Source organism: Formica exsecta, unplaced genomic scaffold, assembly GCF_003651465.1.
Source record: "Formica exsecta isolate Colony F162 unplaced genomic scaffold, ASM365146v1 scaffold122, whole genome shotgun sequence".
Lineage (NCBI taxonomy): Eukaryota > Metazoa > Arthropoda > Insecta > Hymenoptera > Formicidae > Formica > Formica exsecta.
The window spans coordinates 582,058-599,393 of NW_021848556.1; the positions used below are offsets into that span (position 1 = coordinate 582,058).

General features: G+C 37.8%; 1 protein-coding gene across 8 annotated transcripts in view; it reads right to left on the reverse strand.

The window, feature by feature from the left end:
• The window catches only part of LOC115244714 (chromatin-remodeling ATPase INO80), a 32,112-nt gene that overhangs the window by 4,730 nt on the left and 10,046 nt on the right, over positions 1-17,336 (reverse strand). For 3 of the 8 annotated variants that reach the window (XM_029822625.1, XM_029822634.1, XM_029822615.1), the window contains 3 exons: positions 16,844-17,219; positions 13,751-13,963; positions 11,128-12,560 (listed from right to left, as the gene is read on the reverse strand). In XM_029822625.1, the coding sequence (XP_029678485.1) occupies positions 12,124-12,560; positions 13,751-13,963; positions 16,844-17,219 (1,026 nt within the window). In that variant the 3' untranslated portion in view covers positions 11,128-12,123. Of the gene's footprint in view, positions 1-11,127; positions 12,561-13,750; positions 14,002-14,340; positions 14,624-16,843; positions 17,220-17,336 lie in introns of those variants that run through there. The other 5 variants (XM_029822643.1, XM_029822650.1, XM_029822667.1 and 2 more) reach the window with 5 other exon arrangements.

The window sequence follows — 17,336 nt, forward strand, 5'->3', positions numbered from 1 at the left end:
TATATATATAATTGATGAATATTTTTTTTCATAAAATATATTGTATAAAACTATATATATGCACACACAGACATATATATGCATAATTATAAAATGGTAATAATAGATGGAAATTTGTCTATTTTTTTCTTTCTTTTATAAGACTGCGCGATTGCGAATCACAAAGAAAGAGAAGAATCTCCTGATTCTCGCCCTCGGGTCATTCGTAGCGAGAAGACGCTTATTACAGGCCTATAAACGCGACGCTTGCTCGCGAGATGAGAAGAAGAGACCCGGTAGCCAGCCCATTACGCCAAAGAGCCCGTCCACTTTCGTGAAACAAATAATGCTTTCGTATCATAAAAGAGCCACACGTAAAACGCTAAAAGCATGTGTTGTAAAATATAGCATTATTAAATCCTCGCTTGATGTGCGTACATTCACGTATTAAATTCATATATTAACTTTGAATTATCGAAGTTTCTCATATAATTAAATATCTTATAATTATTTTATCTTAATTAATGGCGAGAGAACCCTCGAAAAAAATATATTAAAGAAATAAATATTGTAAATTAATAAAAATTGTCATAAGTTTTATCCATCTTTTATCCTTTAATATTTTGCTACGATAATATTATATAAAATCTTTTGTGTGCGCGTATTCACCCCTCCTAAGTTTAATAGATTGTAATTATCATGTCATTATTTCTCCTTAAAATATCTTAAAAGATTTGACAAAGTCGTTGGTAGCTTCTCGTAAAGAATCGCGGCGGTGCCCTCACGCGAGGTACAATTACGTCTACCGTAATTAATTGATCAAACGTAACTCGGCCGCTTCGCGTTACGGTCACGAACCTGTTTCTATCCACTCGCTCCGACGGCGCGACGGATTTGTCCCGGACTATAAAGCAATTTAAACTACAAACGGAATTATTTAAGTAAGCTAACGAGCGTAAAAGCGTCACAAGCGCTAAACTTTGAATGTTATTAAAGCCTTCGATTATTAGTGAACATACAAAGCGTTCGACAATTCACCGATAATTCGCGAAACTCACGAGGCGGAAAGAAAGGAGATTTAATTTAAATATAAGGAGCCGTAGTTTTTTTCTGGAAATGCTGGAAAATTTTTCTTACAATTTCTCATACGATACAGATATATCGCGTTGATATTTCGGACGGGTGTGAATTTCGCGGAGAATTTTAAATACTATGAGTCGAGATAGAAAAAGGCGTTTATACCACCAATGAACAACGACGCGAGCGGCTCTATACTCTATATATAGCGTGGCGTGTACCTGCTCGGCGCTCTCGAAAAGCTGCGAGGAAAAGCAAAGGAGGGCAAGAGCGGAGGTGCGCGGCAGCTGGCCCTCACCGCAACATCTGGCGGCATCCGATACGTATATTCGGCACCGCCACGCGCCTCTTCCAATTCTCGATGTCCTCTCTTGTGTTTTCTCGCGACGCCTGTCTAGCTTCTTCTCTTTCGTCGTTTCCAAATTTCTATTTTTTCATCCCCGGGTATCAGCTTTTCCGCCGATACGATTAAATCTTTCCCTCATATCTCGCGTTTAACGTTAAATGTCGCTAAACGCAAAGGTACTTTGTCAAAATCATTGCGCGATTGAATTATGAGACACGATTGACAGTTTTTAATTTGCAGACAATTCATTTCATTTTTAATTTAATTAATATCTCCTTTGAATAGAAAGAGAGAGAATAACAAGAAGTCTATTCAAGTTAATAAAAATGCATTGGTTTCCAGAAGTGGGCAAAATAATATTTGAAATAGAACATCAAAATCTTATGAAAGCTATTTCGGCTACTAAATTATGAAAGATTAATATATATGTATATATATACGCTCTCTTTGAAAAATCTGTTCCCCTTGAATAAATGCGATGCAATGTATCGTGACGAAATACGCAAATTCACTTCCGGCTCGTAACACCTTTATACGACCAGAAATTCGCGATACGACTCTCGTGACGTTAATATATGTGCCTTTTTGTACAACTTTCCAAAGACCACTAACGAAATAGCCTTTTGGGACCGGAAATGAATCCGCGGAGCACAGGTTGGGAGACACTGCTTCGCTGCACGAATGCGTGCTCGATCGACGCGACGGTATGATCCTCTTTGCTTTTAAAAGAGAACGCCGTCTCCAAGGCTGACGACAAAAGTGCAACGAAGTCGGGTGACGTATCCAATTTTAGCTTCACGACCGACGCTCATTCTTCATAAATTATTCATAAAGTTGTGATCGTTGCGATCAGAAAATAGCGTAGAAATTAAATTGTCAGCGATTTAAAAGAAACTATATTACGGTGAAGATAAAATAGAATTCAGAATGAGTTTATCTAACGCGAAGGGAAAGGAGCTTGTGAAACCAATTCGATATATGCATGTCTATATTTGCGAATTGCATTCAATGTAAAAGTATAAGAGTAATATCTTTCGAAGTTTCTTCGAAGTTTTCTCGATAATTCTTCAAACGAGAAAGTAAAAGATTAAAGTAATCTTGGTATTCTTAAATAAGATTTCCGAATCAATAAACTTTAGATAAATATTTACAATCTGTGTAAATAAAAAAAAAAAAGATAATAAAATTCTAAGGAAATTTATCTTCAAAAACTTTCACGTTACTTAATCACTAAAAATAGAAATATTAACGAGATATGTGCACTTTGTCGCACTGAGAGAAATTACGGGTAAATGCTTACGTAAGAGATAGACCACCACACAAGCATGAGCATTATTCGACAGGCTGTTTAGGGGTATTGGCATATACTCGTCCTGTCACGTGTACCCTCGTACGTGTCTCATATCTGATGCTGCCAGGGAAAGGGGGAGGGGACAGTTTTATCGGGCGTATATGAGGATACATATTCAAGATTATGTCCGTTCGGTAAGATTGCGCTTTTTATACGCACGTGGCGCAGGGGCGAGACTTTAATTTATAAAGGCGACGCAGGGCGCGTTCGGCGTTGAATCGCTAATTTCCGTAACGAAACGTACTCGCGGAACGATCGAACGACGGGCTCGCACGCTCAGGAAGCAGGAAGGAGAAACGGCGATAAAATCATCCAAGAGAGTCGTTGCCCGAAAACGGACAGTGGGGAAACTTCGTAAGGGACTTTGGCGCACCGCGCGCAGGAAAGGCAGTCATTAAACGAAGGCCATTAACTCGATTGCCTTATGTCGTCGCGCGCGAATTAATTTAATCGCTCGAATTGAAATCTTCGCAGGAAGGTCCCCCGATTCGATCGATACGCTGATATTTACGGCGTGGATGGGAGGATTGTCAGCGCAAAGATATTCGATACGATAAGAGTGATAACGTAATTGATTTATTAACGTATCGACGAACACAGTCTTCGATATTACGAAAAGAAATCAATATTTGCTTTTTTCAAACTTCTCTATCTATCTCTATATTCTCAAAGACTAAAATTAATGTCGGGACTTTCGAAACACTCTGTACATTAGGACACCGTTATTGATTGACGATAAAAATCGATAGATTCAAAAAGCTCCTTGATAACAAGATGGGTTATCGGGCTGGCAGAGGAATAAATTTCCACTGTAGAAAGAGAGAGAGAGAGAGAGAGAGAGAGAGAGAGAGAGAGAGAGAGAGAGAGAGAGAGAGAGAGAGAGAGAGATTTTTATAGAGAGATTGTTATGTATTCTCGAATCGCGGTACGTTTCTTAGATCACAATACAGGGTGTGCACATTCCCATGACAGGAAGGTTGAAATTAGGTTCCCCGTCGAGTGCACGGACCGAAAGAGAGAGAGAGAGAGAGAGAGAGAGAGAGAGAGATAGAAAGAGAGAGATTGTTATGTATTCTCGAATCGCGGTACGTTTCTTAGATCACAATACAGGGTGTGCACATTCCCATGACAGGAAGGTTGAAATTAGGTTCCCCGTCGAGTGCACGGACCGAAAGATAATTCTCTTCCGAGCCACGAAGAGCTTGACAGCGGAGAAATTATTCTTTCGTACGATTCTCCGCGTACACCGCTTTCGTCCTTCTCCTTCGTGCACGAATTGAGTAAAAACTAGAGAAAGTTTGTCCCTCTGAAATCCAAGCGGTCGTACATTTTAAATTCTTATCCGACGCGACCACGAAAAGCTTTCGGAGGTGAACGATTTATTAGAGCAGCGTACGAGATTGTGATATTTTAAATTAATTTTCGAATTAAATCTGTCAAACAGAGATTATAATGAAAATTATAGCAAAATTATCTTAAATCTTTACTGAAAGGTGTCTTGTATATACTATTGTATTTTTGTTATAATTTTATTATGATACCTAAATATTTAGAGTTATCAGCCATTAGACATTCAAATGCCTACACTGAGAAAAAAAAGTTGTTGACTTGACTAAAATTCGTCCAACTAATTATTATTTCTTTGTATTTCTTTAATTGAATTCAGTTTATGAACTTCAAGAAAATTCTAATTGTCAGATAGACTATTCAGAATTAAATATTAAGATATCGTAGAAAGAATGGTGAACGAATTTTTGTCAAGGCAAAATCAATTCCGCGAATTAATCGAAAAACCTTTTCACTATCGTAGAAATTTCTCTTGGCGCAATATTGAGGAAGTTAAACTTCTCATTTATATCATCCGGATGTACGGTTGAGGCCACCTTCGTGGCATTCCCCTTCGTTCTATATTCATGCGGTAAGGTAACGAGTTAACATTAAGGAGAAATCATTAAGACCGTAGAATAAGCACACGTTGATCGGTCAAAATATCAACGTGAAACATGTCGTTTTTACGATGTGCACGCTTTCCTTCTGCATATGATGTTTTCATAATGAGTAATGAGTCGTAAACAGTCAATTAAACTGATCAAGGAAACTGAATAACGGATCATATTTTCTAAAACGTATCGTGAAAAGTCGAATTGCTAGCTGTTGTTTCGATTGCGCGACTGTGGGTTTTTTCTCTTATTATTTATAAGGAATAAAACTTATCACATATCATAAGCGAGATTGGCAATGACTAATTTCAAACAAAAAACGACAGACAATTAATTGCATACTTTTCACGTACACACATCTTCCACTTATAATAAACCTTTTTAATTGAATTATTCTATTATTTCCATTGCATCTCGTTTAAATTCATCGAAATTAAATTTTTATAAAAATCTTGATAATTTCATGATTGAATATATTAAAATCTTAAAAATACAAACTTTAAATTAAATAAAAAAGAAATTTATTTAATTAACCTGGATTTTTCATTATCAAAATCGCGCGCACGTATGATTTTGTGTTGCAAATAGAAAATCTTCCTCAAATATATCGGTAATCAAAACTCGAATTAAAGTCGAGAAACAAGGTATAATTATACAAAACATTCAATGTTCTAATATATAACTGATTTGTTTTTCATGAAAAATATATTGTGTATCAACACCTGATTCAATACTTTTAATATTTTCGCACATCGTTATAAAGTGTAAAAAAACACGCCAATCTTGATTAATAGAAAAAAGAATTAAAAGAAAATAAGATTCTGTTACTTAATTAAGCCTTGATCCTCTTCAAATTTATATGATCATGAATGAAATGCGTTACTATATCCCGACTAATCTAGCGGTGTCCTTGAAACCTCGACGATCTCTTCAGACGGGCGGTAGCGGGCGAGCTGGCAGCGAAACTGGGAGCGAGACGGTGTAGATACGCGTAAGGAAGCGTAACGCCTACGTAGAGCCGAGCCTCTGACTCGCGACTTCCGGTCAAGCAGCAGGAAGCACGCTCGGTGCCTCGCCGCCACCGACGCCCGACTCGCCTTGCCCGACGACATCCTTAGATGGGGCTATACCCGAGCGAGGAACTACAGAACGCGTTCCAAGTCCGCTCGAGAAATGTTCCTACACCGAACTATGTGCACGTCGGATATTTTTAAAAATTGACAGTATAAAAAATATAAATTTAAAATTTTCTCAAACTCCATTCTCGATACGACTTTGCTTTAACGTGCGTATTTATTGGTCTAACCCAATGATTTAATCTCATAGCTAAATATTTTTATACAGTGTTCGGTATACTCGAATATTGCAATATATAATAAATGAAACATAAACATGTGAATTTATATATAGGGAGAAGAAAATATTTTTAATAATCAACCTTCATGTGTGTGTTTCATCAAAATCCAAAATTATATAATTTTCCTTCCATCGTTCTCTTTTTCTCTCTCGTTACAGTAGAAATATAAATTAAATGCTTTGGTAATTAAAGTTTAAAGAATTAAAATAGCGAAAAATAAAGATCGAGTTTAAATAAATAAGATTCTGTAAAATTTCCATTAAGGAAAAATTGATTTTAAATTAATCAAAATAAAATTTCTCATTAAAATAAAAATCTTAAAGATATGCGCTTGCACGCATATAAAATCTTCTTCTCCTAATTCTTCCAATTATTTATTTTCTCCGAATTTTGTCAAAAAATACATTAGAGTAATATTATTTTAGAGCGGCAAACTCTATAGCTTTATCTCTTCCAAAAATAAGTATCAAAAGTTGCGACATATGACTTGAGAAAGGGTGACATTAGCGCGCGCGCATAAATCTATTCGCGCACAACAAAAAAAGTGAGGGAACGAGGGAAAAAGATAAAAACTGTCAGCGAGTAGTTTTTTAATTTTCTTTCCGCGAAATCTCTTTATGTGTATCTCATAACGATTACGAGCGGAGTCTCGACGTCTTAACGATGCCGTTAATTGACCCACACGTAGCGTCTTTTTACGCGCAGAAACCACGCATAAATAGATTTATTTCACAATCGCGAAGAAGCGATGTCGTTAATTGTCTCGCGGCTCGAGTAAGCATACGTTTTTTTCGCAAGTTCTCAACCTGTTTCGCGTGTAAGAACGCGTAACTGTACACGTCTGAATTCGTAAGATCCTCATTTGTCAGAAAAATATGTAACAACCGTTTTGAGTTCTCTCTCCTTCACGGTTTTACGAATTTTTCGAATTGACCTAGAACAGATTTTTAAGTTAAAATTTTTGCAAATTAATCTTTGGATTGCGAATATAGATAAAGTAGCATTATTATTATCATTATTATGTACAGATTATATATATTTTTCTCTTCAAATTACTCGAAAATTTAGGATATTTGCATTCATAGAAAATAAAAACTAAGATCAGAAAATAAAAAAAAAACTCTTAATCATAGATATTTTTAATACGGAACTTGCTTAAAGAGAGCGAAGCTTGTAATATACCGGGTGCATCGTGGGCTATATTCGCGCGGCCGAAAGTGCAAAGGGGAGCATACGTGGGCCTGTGTTTCGCGTTTCGCTTCGCTAATTTCTCTCGTGCGTTCGCACGCCGAAATAAAAGCTTTAATTTCGTAGCAACCATCCGCCGCGCCTAATTGGCATTGACGACGACGTTGTTCGCTCGCTCGCACGAACGACCGTTTGCCGATGCGATCGAAGGAAGAAAGCAGGGATACGCGCACCATATTAATTCCTAATTGTGTAATTATCCCTCTAATTACAGACTGGTGCGTATGGCAAATTATCCCACCGTCGAACGTCTCGAGTTAAAAGTAAGACTCAAGGCCGCCGTTTTTTTGGCGAGTCAAATTTACGCGGAACGACGATTGATTGTCGATTCCGTATATTTTTCCCGCGGATGAATTTTCAATGAACGATGAAGACAAATGCGGGAAATAAACTTCGTTTTCCCGACGAAAAATCTAAAGATAATTTTTATGATAATAATCGATGATCTATTCACGTGACATACATTATCGTTGATGCGTTAAAAACGTTGGCATAAAACACAAGTTACCCGCTTGAAATCGTAAATTTATGAAATAAGACTGCATAGAGATAATTGATATAATTGACGTTAATTGGTTAATTTGATATCGTCAAAGAGAGGGTTGCTATTTCGCTAGCTGCGGTTTACCTGTTGATTCCCCTATAAAGGTCTTGTGCCATTCGTTCACCGATACATTGATAAATTAATTTCAACGATGGATTGCTATATTACGATACATATATTTTCTCGTAATCATTATTCTAAGTACGAATCAAATAAGCTTCATGAAAATTGAAAGATGAAGAAAAATAAGAGAAATTTAGTTATATATTAATTTTATATATATAATAGTTATATATTAATTATATACATATATAAAGATTGCACAGAGATTGTATTTAAATGTCTCCTCGAAACGAAAAATACTAACCGCAATAAGTACTATAAGTGCAACGTGGTTGACAATGACCTTGAAGAAACTTATTTCGCGACTCGCACCTGCGACTGCCAAGTTCAAACCACGATTTGTCCATCGATCGCGTATCGATCTCATTGCTGCTCGAGAGTTAATTAAGCACACAGATGTACCGGATAATTTAAAATAACATGAGACGCTGCGATATGATCATCGTTCATCGTTATGGACGATATCCGAAATGATCAATGTATGTACATGACCAAGTACGCTTGGCAAAAGCGACATTAATAATGTTTCATAAAATAAATTCTGTTCAAATATTTGTGGATTTTCTTATAAAAAAAAAATCTTATTGATCGTAACCGCATGTACGGAATTATAAAACAATCAGTATACGATAAACGGATAGAGATGAGCAAAATATAAGTTTTGAAATGAAAAATAAAAATATTTATGTTAACTAGCTCTTTCTCTCTATTAGATTATAAATGATTAATATAAGATAATTTATATATTTGTACGTTAATTAAAAACATTTGAAATATTTAGTATTTAGTTAATTTGACTTATTTAAAATATAGTCAATGTAAATTTAAAACTTTTATTTCAAGAATAAGAATTTTCATCCTTTCAAAACGATTATTTCAATCAACAATTTCAATATTACATTTCAAATAAATATTTTCTATAGGCTTGTACTAATCATTCTCGCGAAGAGAAATCAATCAAATCGGATAATATTTCATTTCGTTAAAGAAAACATTTTAAATGATTATTTTTAATAGTCCACATTTGAAAGAAATATCCGCCGCTATAGATGAGTTTATTAGACTGAAATTATCGAGCGCGCAAACGATTAATCGCGAATTCTAAAGAGAGCAATTTCGCACGAGCCTTCTCATTCGTTCGATTTGGCGCACAAAAGAACATGAGGAACAGAGATGCACTGTGATCGCTCTCGGATAAAAGGCGCGCTCGCGTACACCTGAGAGTAGCAGGTGCAGCGCAAGGTCTCGGTCCTCGGACGGAATCCTGCTCTTCTCTCGCGTGACAGCGACACGACCGGTCGATGCACAGCCCCAATATATATATATGATCAAAAAATTAAATAAATGAAAGATTGGACACTTTGAGAAAAATTTTGTTACTCCTAATTATCGAAAATGCTACTCCTTACAAGAAACGTGAAAAATATAATTGTATAAAGGCATTCTATCTTTGAAATGCAAATCATTTCCCCAGAAAGGAAGACGTACATATTTTTTACCTCCAAAAGAAGAAGAATTCGCGAACATTGATATCCTAGTTTTAATTAATTTTTTTTAAATGAAAAGTACGAGACGTCCTCACGTATGAGAATAACTAGATTTTATCTATGCTTCTATTTACAATTGATTTGTATATAATATTGAAAACATTTTCTAACATGACGATGTACGATAATTAATATACTTATGCCACGGAGGGAAAAAAATGTGCTGAAAATAATTTAATCTTGCCCCTATATCCGCCCTGATTGTTCTCATCGTGTTCTGTTATCTCCTTTTCTCGCTATATTTTTAGATGTTATTAATCGATGATATTCCATCCTTATCCATAATAGTGACCTTGATGGGAACCTGCGACCTACGATGCGAGGTATGCGAGCACTGCAATTATGTCGGCGCGCGAGTGTCCACCTTTCATTGAGGTTGCATGTTCTCTTTGTTCCCCTTCTTGTTATTGTTGACGATGAAGGACTGACTACGCGTGCGTAAGTCGAATTACATTCATTCATTTTTATATTGCAAAACAATGTCGTTAAAAAATAAAAATTTTTGCTTGTATATCGTAATAATACACAGAATCTATCATATATTGACATTATTAAAATCAAGTCAAATTATCGTGTGGTATATAAAGATATGGCCTCGCGCTTTTTATTTTGACAGTTAAACGCAATTTGTCCGATTAATAAAAAATTATTTACGATTGTCAATATCTCTATAAAAATTAATTGTATTATATTTTTTTATCATTTGATTGAGATAATATAACAAAATTAATCGATGTAAATCCTATTATTCCTATTATTTCTTACAATTAATTTTAATAAATTAAATGTACATAAGTGATTATACATATCGCGTACTTTTTAACCACAGCTTTCGGAGATTTCTGATAGAAACTATTAGAAAGCAACGAATCACTAACCGACTTACGAACTAAAAGAGATATTCGCAAATTAATTCGAAAAATGCACCGCTCAAGGGATTCTCAGATTCGCGCGATCAGATAAAGAGAGTCACGAGGCACGAAAAATTCCTCGTGCTCGGGTTGATCCCAATCACGCAGATGATGACGCGGCTCCACCGACAGCTGCATACTGGCGTCATTAGCCAGCACTTTCAGCTTTCGGATCTCGTTACATTAATCAGCCATTATCGTACAGAATCCTCCTACGTTTTCCTACCGCACTCGTTCGATCGGCGATCGTTTGCATATTCCTCGATAATAGCAGAAGTACGGGAGTATAGGGATTAAATGATAAATACTCCAGGTTCATTAAAGCGAGTTACGATTATCTTATCTATAGTATTATTAAAGCAGTCTAAAAGATTTCTCGAAAATTTAAACATGTTAAATATTCTCTTTGGAATATAAAAAATATAAATATTAATAGAAAAGACATTTTTCATATTTAAAAAATGCAAGAATAAAATCAATTTCTAAGTTAAGTCAAAAGTGTAAACTTTACGAATCCGTTATTTCAATTCAAAGTTCAGTTGTTCAAATATTTAAAAAGAAATATTAGAATTATCGCGTTTAATTGAATTTTTAAGAAACAATCGATTGGAAAAAACCAGTTGGAGCACTCGTCAATTAAAAAAAAGCTCGGGAAGTAGAGAGGGTCCTGTGTGAAATTCATAATAAGATTAGCGAGATATTCGTGAAGATTGAATTTTTATCTGTGTTTATTGCTAATATAAATACTATTCTTTTACAAATTGAATTGGCCTAATGACGTCTCGTAACATACATAAAAAATATCGGCTAGCCGAGTCTAGTGACGGAATAATGCTATCCTTAATGACAATGTACAATGACGCCGAGAGAGCTTCGGCTTCGCCGAGATCGACTCGGAGAAGAAGAGATAGATTATTCTAAACCCTTCCTTCTTTTCGCCGACGAAATCGCCGGAAATCTCATCTGTCGATGATCGTCGTCGAAATTCGGCGTCGCCATGCACGCGACGACGCGTCGTGTGATTACCTAATTATAGTATACTTAAAAGTAAAATCAAAATTTCTACACATGTACCACACAAGTGGAATCGAATCGATATAACGCAACTCGTCCTCTTCACTCTCGCGGCAAATGATTAAGCGTTCGACAAGAATTTAAACCCGTGACAACAAAGCTCGAAAAGGAAGTTCCCAAAGAGACAATTAAGTACCCAGTTATGTCGATATTGTCTCTTCTAACATTCGACGAGATGTACCCGTAAACTCTGCGCCATGAATAAACAAAATAAATATAATTGCAATGCGATAATAATTGTAACAAATCCTAGATATTGTCAAGGCTGCTTCATATTTCGCATTTTCATTATAATTTACAATGAGAGGAGCGAGAGAGGGAGAAAGATGAGTGGGATCTAACGTTTAACGGTATTGCACGCTTGAGTCACGCATACGGAAACATTACTGAATTGTCACGATACACAATAAATACGCAATATTTTAATCGATTCTGAAAGTGCTTCAAAAGTGCTGAGACACATCGATATAGCGCGTATAAACTCGAGCGATTCGGAAACGCGAGAAAGAAATGCGTTGACCTATTAATTCACGTTCGATTAATTCGAAAGGAATAATTAATTCAACGACGCGAAATCGCGAGGGTGTCGCGTTCAAGAACAACGTAAAACCGAATCCTTTACGAAACTACGACGATCCTGCACGCGGTTGCTGCTGCGTGTAGAAACCGAACGGTCGCGATTCCGCTAAGGACGACGACGATAGCAGCGGCGTCGAATTCGCGGCCGCGACGGCGACCGAGGACGACGACGACGACGACGGACCGGACGTCGAGACACGAGAACGCTGTTGCGACGACGACGCTTTCTGCTGCCCGATCGTTTGATGAGATCTGATGGGTACTGGTAGCGGTCGCTGGATCTTCTTACCGTGATGTTGACCGGTAGCGCGGTAGCCCTGATGCCCAGGCCCGGTCGGCCGCAATCGGGGTCTGCCGGGACCCCGACGAATCCCCGCGACGCCGCCGCGTCCGGACAGCGGTATCAGAGTCCCCACCGGACCCAATGGACCCACCGTGCTGGGACCGTCTCCCTCGGCAGAGTCGGAGGTCGCGTGGACAGTCCCTAGGACATAAAAAAATACACCCCTTCGTTCTAGAAGATTCTATTGGAAATTTCGCCGCCGTAGATGCGGTGACGATCGACTCGCCTTGCGAATCTATATCCAATCGATGACTAATGTTTAATATTTCGTGAAGTATAAACACAAAAAGATAAAAAAGTGCAATTCTTCCAGAGGAGATTTTTCAAAAGTAGTCGGAATTCAATTCGTCGATTTACAAATTGTACATCGTATTTATACGCGACGCGCGATACGCGATTTATCGCGGAACAACGAGAATAAGTATTATTATCATATTATCATAAATCCTTCGATATACATGTATAGCGAAAATGTTGCATAATAAATGCCCGGAGGATTCCATTCTTCTTCTTGTCGTAAGACGAATCGATCAAGGATCTCGAAAAGGAGCGTTTCAAGGAGGTTTTTCTATGCGTAGATGTGCGTGAAAATCAGTATTCCTTCTCTTCAAACGTTGATATCTCGTATTTTGCTCTCTTCGCCTTTATCCTGTCGCCTAGTCGGCATTCCGCGGCACGTACCCAATCGTTCAAGGAGCGCTCCTCTTCAGACACTACGGTCTAAGTGGACACTTGAGAGAATGGGCGACAGAATAGAAAACGCGAAAACGCGCGTCTGTCATTCACAAAGCCCCGCCGACTCTCGCACTCTTAAATGATAATTCGATCTGGAAATTCCACGCGCGTGAATCGTATCGCGGACCAGGAATCGAAGTACTCCATACGAATCTGTGATGACAATTTCTGTCGCGTATAAAATATCAAGACGAAATATATATCTCGATCATTCGATACGGAAATATTTTTAACGAATCGTATTTCATAAAATTATTTAAAAGAAATAAATTATTACTTGAAGAAGTATTCTCTTATAATTAGCTATGAATAAGTCGCCTTTCTTCGACAGAAATCTGATTAACAAATATCAAAGTTGCGTGGACAAATGCAATAAAGACGAGAATCCAACTAATATTGATGTAGATGAATAAAATTAACTGCTACGATATTTGTTTTTGTATGCGATGAAATCTACTATATACTTAGTTTAACCGCCCAAGTAATTAGATAGAAATTTCCGGGAATTAAGATTTAAGATTCGTATTATGACCAAATCAAAATTCGTAAATTATATGTGTTTTAATGGACAAATAACGACATGATAAGAGACTCACGAGAGAAAAAACGGAGCCTGCTTGTGAGAGCAAAGATAAAATTTTCGAGACTGTTGGAACGGGGAAGATCCGCGGAATGTCGACGGTCCAGCTTGCTATATCCATGACTCGCCCTATCCTGCCGCATTATCCTACCGTATCTCACCCGTGTGTTGTGAGCCGAACTATCTATGCTGCCATATATTTTGTCTCCCCTATCCAGTCCTGTTCGGCCTAGTCTGGAACACTTAGATTCTGAGAAAACTTGAGATCTAAAATCAAGATAATCATGTTACCTAACAGGATCACGCAGGATCCTTCACGAAACCATTTTCCACCCATTAAATCTAATTAGATAAACCTATTAATTATGTGACTATGTATTTCGACTTACAATATCTAGAATATAATATGCAACATTGCTTTGCTTTAAAAAACGGAATTATTTCCGAACAGGTTAAAAGAAAAATGGTAATAATCAGACCAATAGTTCTAAAAAAAAAATATCAAAAAATTTGATGTTATAAAAGAACAATATTCAAAATGTAATGATTTTTCAAGTTATACATTCCCATATATCAATATATAAATAATTTTGATTGTGAGTTAATAATTATAAATGCAATAGAGAAAATATGGCATATATATTACATTATTCGGGAACGATTTCTTTATGACAAGAATATAAGAATATGATATTCGAGAGGATGCATAGAGTCGACGGGGACGAGATGACACAGTAAGGTACGGTAAGGTACGGCACGAATCGACAACAGTCAACCCCTTATATAGGGTCCGCGTAATTCCCCTCTATCCTCTGCAAACCCCATCCTCTTCTTTCTTTTATTCGATCTCGCGAAATGACGAGGGAAATTAGATGTCGGGATTATGCAACTGAAACATATTACGATCGCGTCTAGGGCTCTTAAGTAGATATTGCTGAATCAAACGTTAAAATTATTTAAGAAAATGGCAACTATTTTAACAGATATTACTCAACAGTTCGTGCTTCAATGTAAATATGTTAATACAAATGCAAAAGTTCAATATTAATAGAGAATATTTGAAAGAATATTAAATTATTAGTCCACACAAACTGCGTCTAGTGAAAACATATGAATTTTAAATAGAACGCGATATTAATAAAGTTTAAAGCCCCTCATATATATGATTTCTCTCTTGAAAGCGAGCGATTAAATTCCAATTTATATTAAATTGGTTGCGTTTTATTTTCCTAAATTGCAATTTGCATTCTTATTAATCCATCACAATCATCCATTTATCGGTTAAAATAAGCGGGATACAACTAATCAACGAGAATAACGCTGAATATGTACGCCGGTGAGAGTTGGGAACATTGACAGCTGGATGAAACGCGCGTCGCATCCCGATAAAGAGATAACTAATGGAGAAGAGAGACGAAGCAAAAGCGGAGAAGATGTGCAAAAAAGATGGTGACGAAGAAGAGGACAAAGGGAGGAGAGAGAGAGAAAAAATAAGAAAAAAGAAGAGAAAAAAAAGGAGAAAAAGAGAGAGAGAAAGAGGTAGACGCGAGTTCCAAAAACTTAAGAAGAGCATCGATCGCAGCTGTCGCCTTCGCTCCGCACCTGCTATTGTCCGCCTCGTCTTCCAGTCGACGACAAGTGAGAGAGCGAGACCGACCCCTTTTTCCTCCACGTGCGTACACGCAGCACGAGGATGGAATGTGTTAAGCGTACTCGCGCGCGCGTGTTGTCCACTCCGTGTTCACGGTTCACGTGGCGTTGCGTGAGGTCGCCTTATCGGACACACACCGTACCTCTTTCTTTCTCTCTAATTAATCCAACAAACTCATCGACGTTTGCTATATAGAATCAGGAATCTCGGTATTTCTGCAGTCTCGCGACGTTCGCGATGTGATAATTATTTTACTCAACAATTATTTCATCTATGAAAGTTAATTGGAATAATATTTTTTATATCGTTCGTATGAAAAATACTTTTTTCCCGTTCGGAATCATTCGACTTATCGATGACTCTCTCTGATAGCATACTCCCCCTAGAACATAACACACTTGTCCCGAGACACAATACACTTGTGTTACGGCGACAAATGTTTCCAGCCTGGCCCCATACGAATTCGTCGTTTGCAAAACGAGTTGTATAGAAATGAGTCACGAGAAATTTCACGGGGGTGGAACGTCTCTAAGGGTACCCCGTGGAGGAGCGCCAACTGTTACCCCATCGTGGGCGCACATGTGCTCGCGAGGGAATTTTCGGCACAAGCCGACGATGGGGTCGCGAATGGACCCATGGGCGTTCCTCTCGCGAACCGCAAAGTCCCCTGAGAACCCGGGCAAGTGCCCGGACGAAAGACGGCACCGAGGGTGCAAGAGGGTGCGGGGAGGGACCCCCGAAAGTGTCAGCGGGGATTAACGGTATATCGATTGGCGGGGCCGCGACCGCGAAAGAAGTCGTTCTTCTCACAGCAAAAGCTTCGAAAATTCGCGGCAAATTTCGCGACGCGTTTTATTACCTACGCTTTTATTCAACGTCATCAGATGGAATTATCGCGAACATTGCAGTGATATTAATTATGAATATTCTCCCTTTTGCGAACTTTTCCGCCCGGCCTGTATAATCGGCTTTAACTATAAAGCTAGATTACAAGAGCAAAGTGATAACTGCACAAACGTGCACATTATAACAGTTCCGAGAGGGAATCGTAGTTGTAAAATATTTGTACAAATTATACCATCGTGTATGTAACTAAATGCAAATGCGAAAAGTATTATCAGTGCAATGCAATATTTGCTTGTAGGATATATCGAAATAATTTATAAAATTAATACAACATTGAAAATGTGCGCACAGAACATTTCATAAATCTCTTATCACAAGCATTAATTGAATAAAATATGTAAAATTACTCTGTTCGTCCATTAATTATCTCGACAACTCTCATCTTCAATTATTTAAGCAATGTAAATCTCAAATGAGATAGTGATAGATCGATCATTCAATTATTAAAAAACAGGTACTTACGCGTTGAAATTAATCTATCATGCTATATTTCGACGAATGCCATTTTTTATTATACAAACAAAACGCGATTATTCAAAGACGGGTACTCACCGTGCTGCAACGTCTGCTCGTTCGAGGTTCCACCCCCATCGATCGGCGATATGGTCGACAGCGATTCGCTGGTCGCTGCATTAGAGCTCTTCGACGACGGATGCATCAGAAGCATTCCTCTTCCCTTACCGCCGATCGGTCCGCCCCTACGTGAACCTCGTGGTCGGCCGCGTTTGCTCGCGCCGCGTACGGATTGTCGCATACGCGCGCTCGCGCCCATGCCGAAGGCGAAGTGATGTCCGAGTCGAGCAACCTTGGTCGAAGATTCCCCGAACTGGTGAAAACTACCTCGGGAATGTCCATGTGGGTGGTCGCCGCCGGAAACTGCTACCGGGCCGTCCACGTCGACCACGAGTCCTTCGTTGCTCGTTTCATCCTACAAAAAGAAATTGTATCAAGATATCAGTTATCAAGAATCACATTATTATATCGCTATTATTATTATTATTATTATTATTAGATGACATGAAACAAGAGAAAACGCAATCAAAAT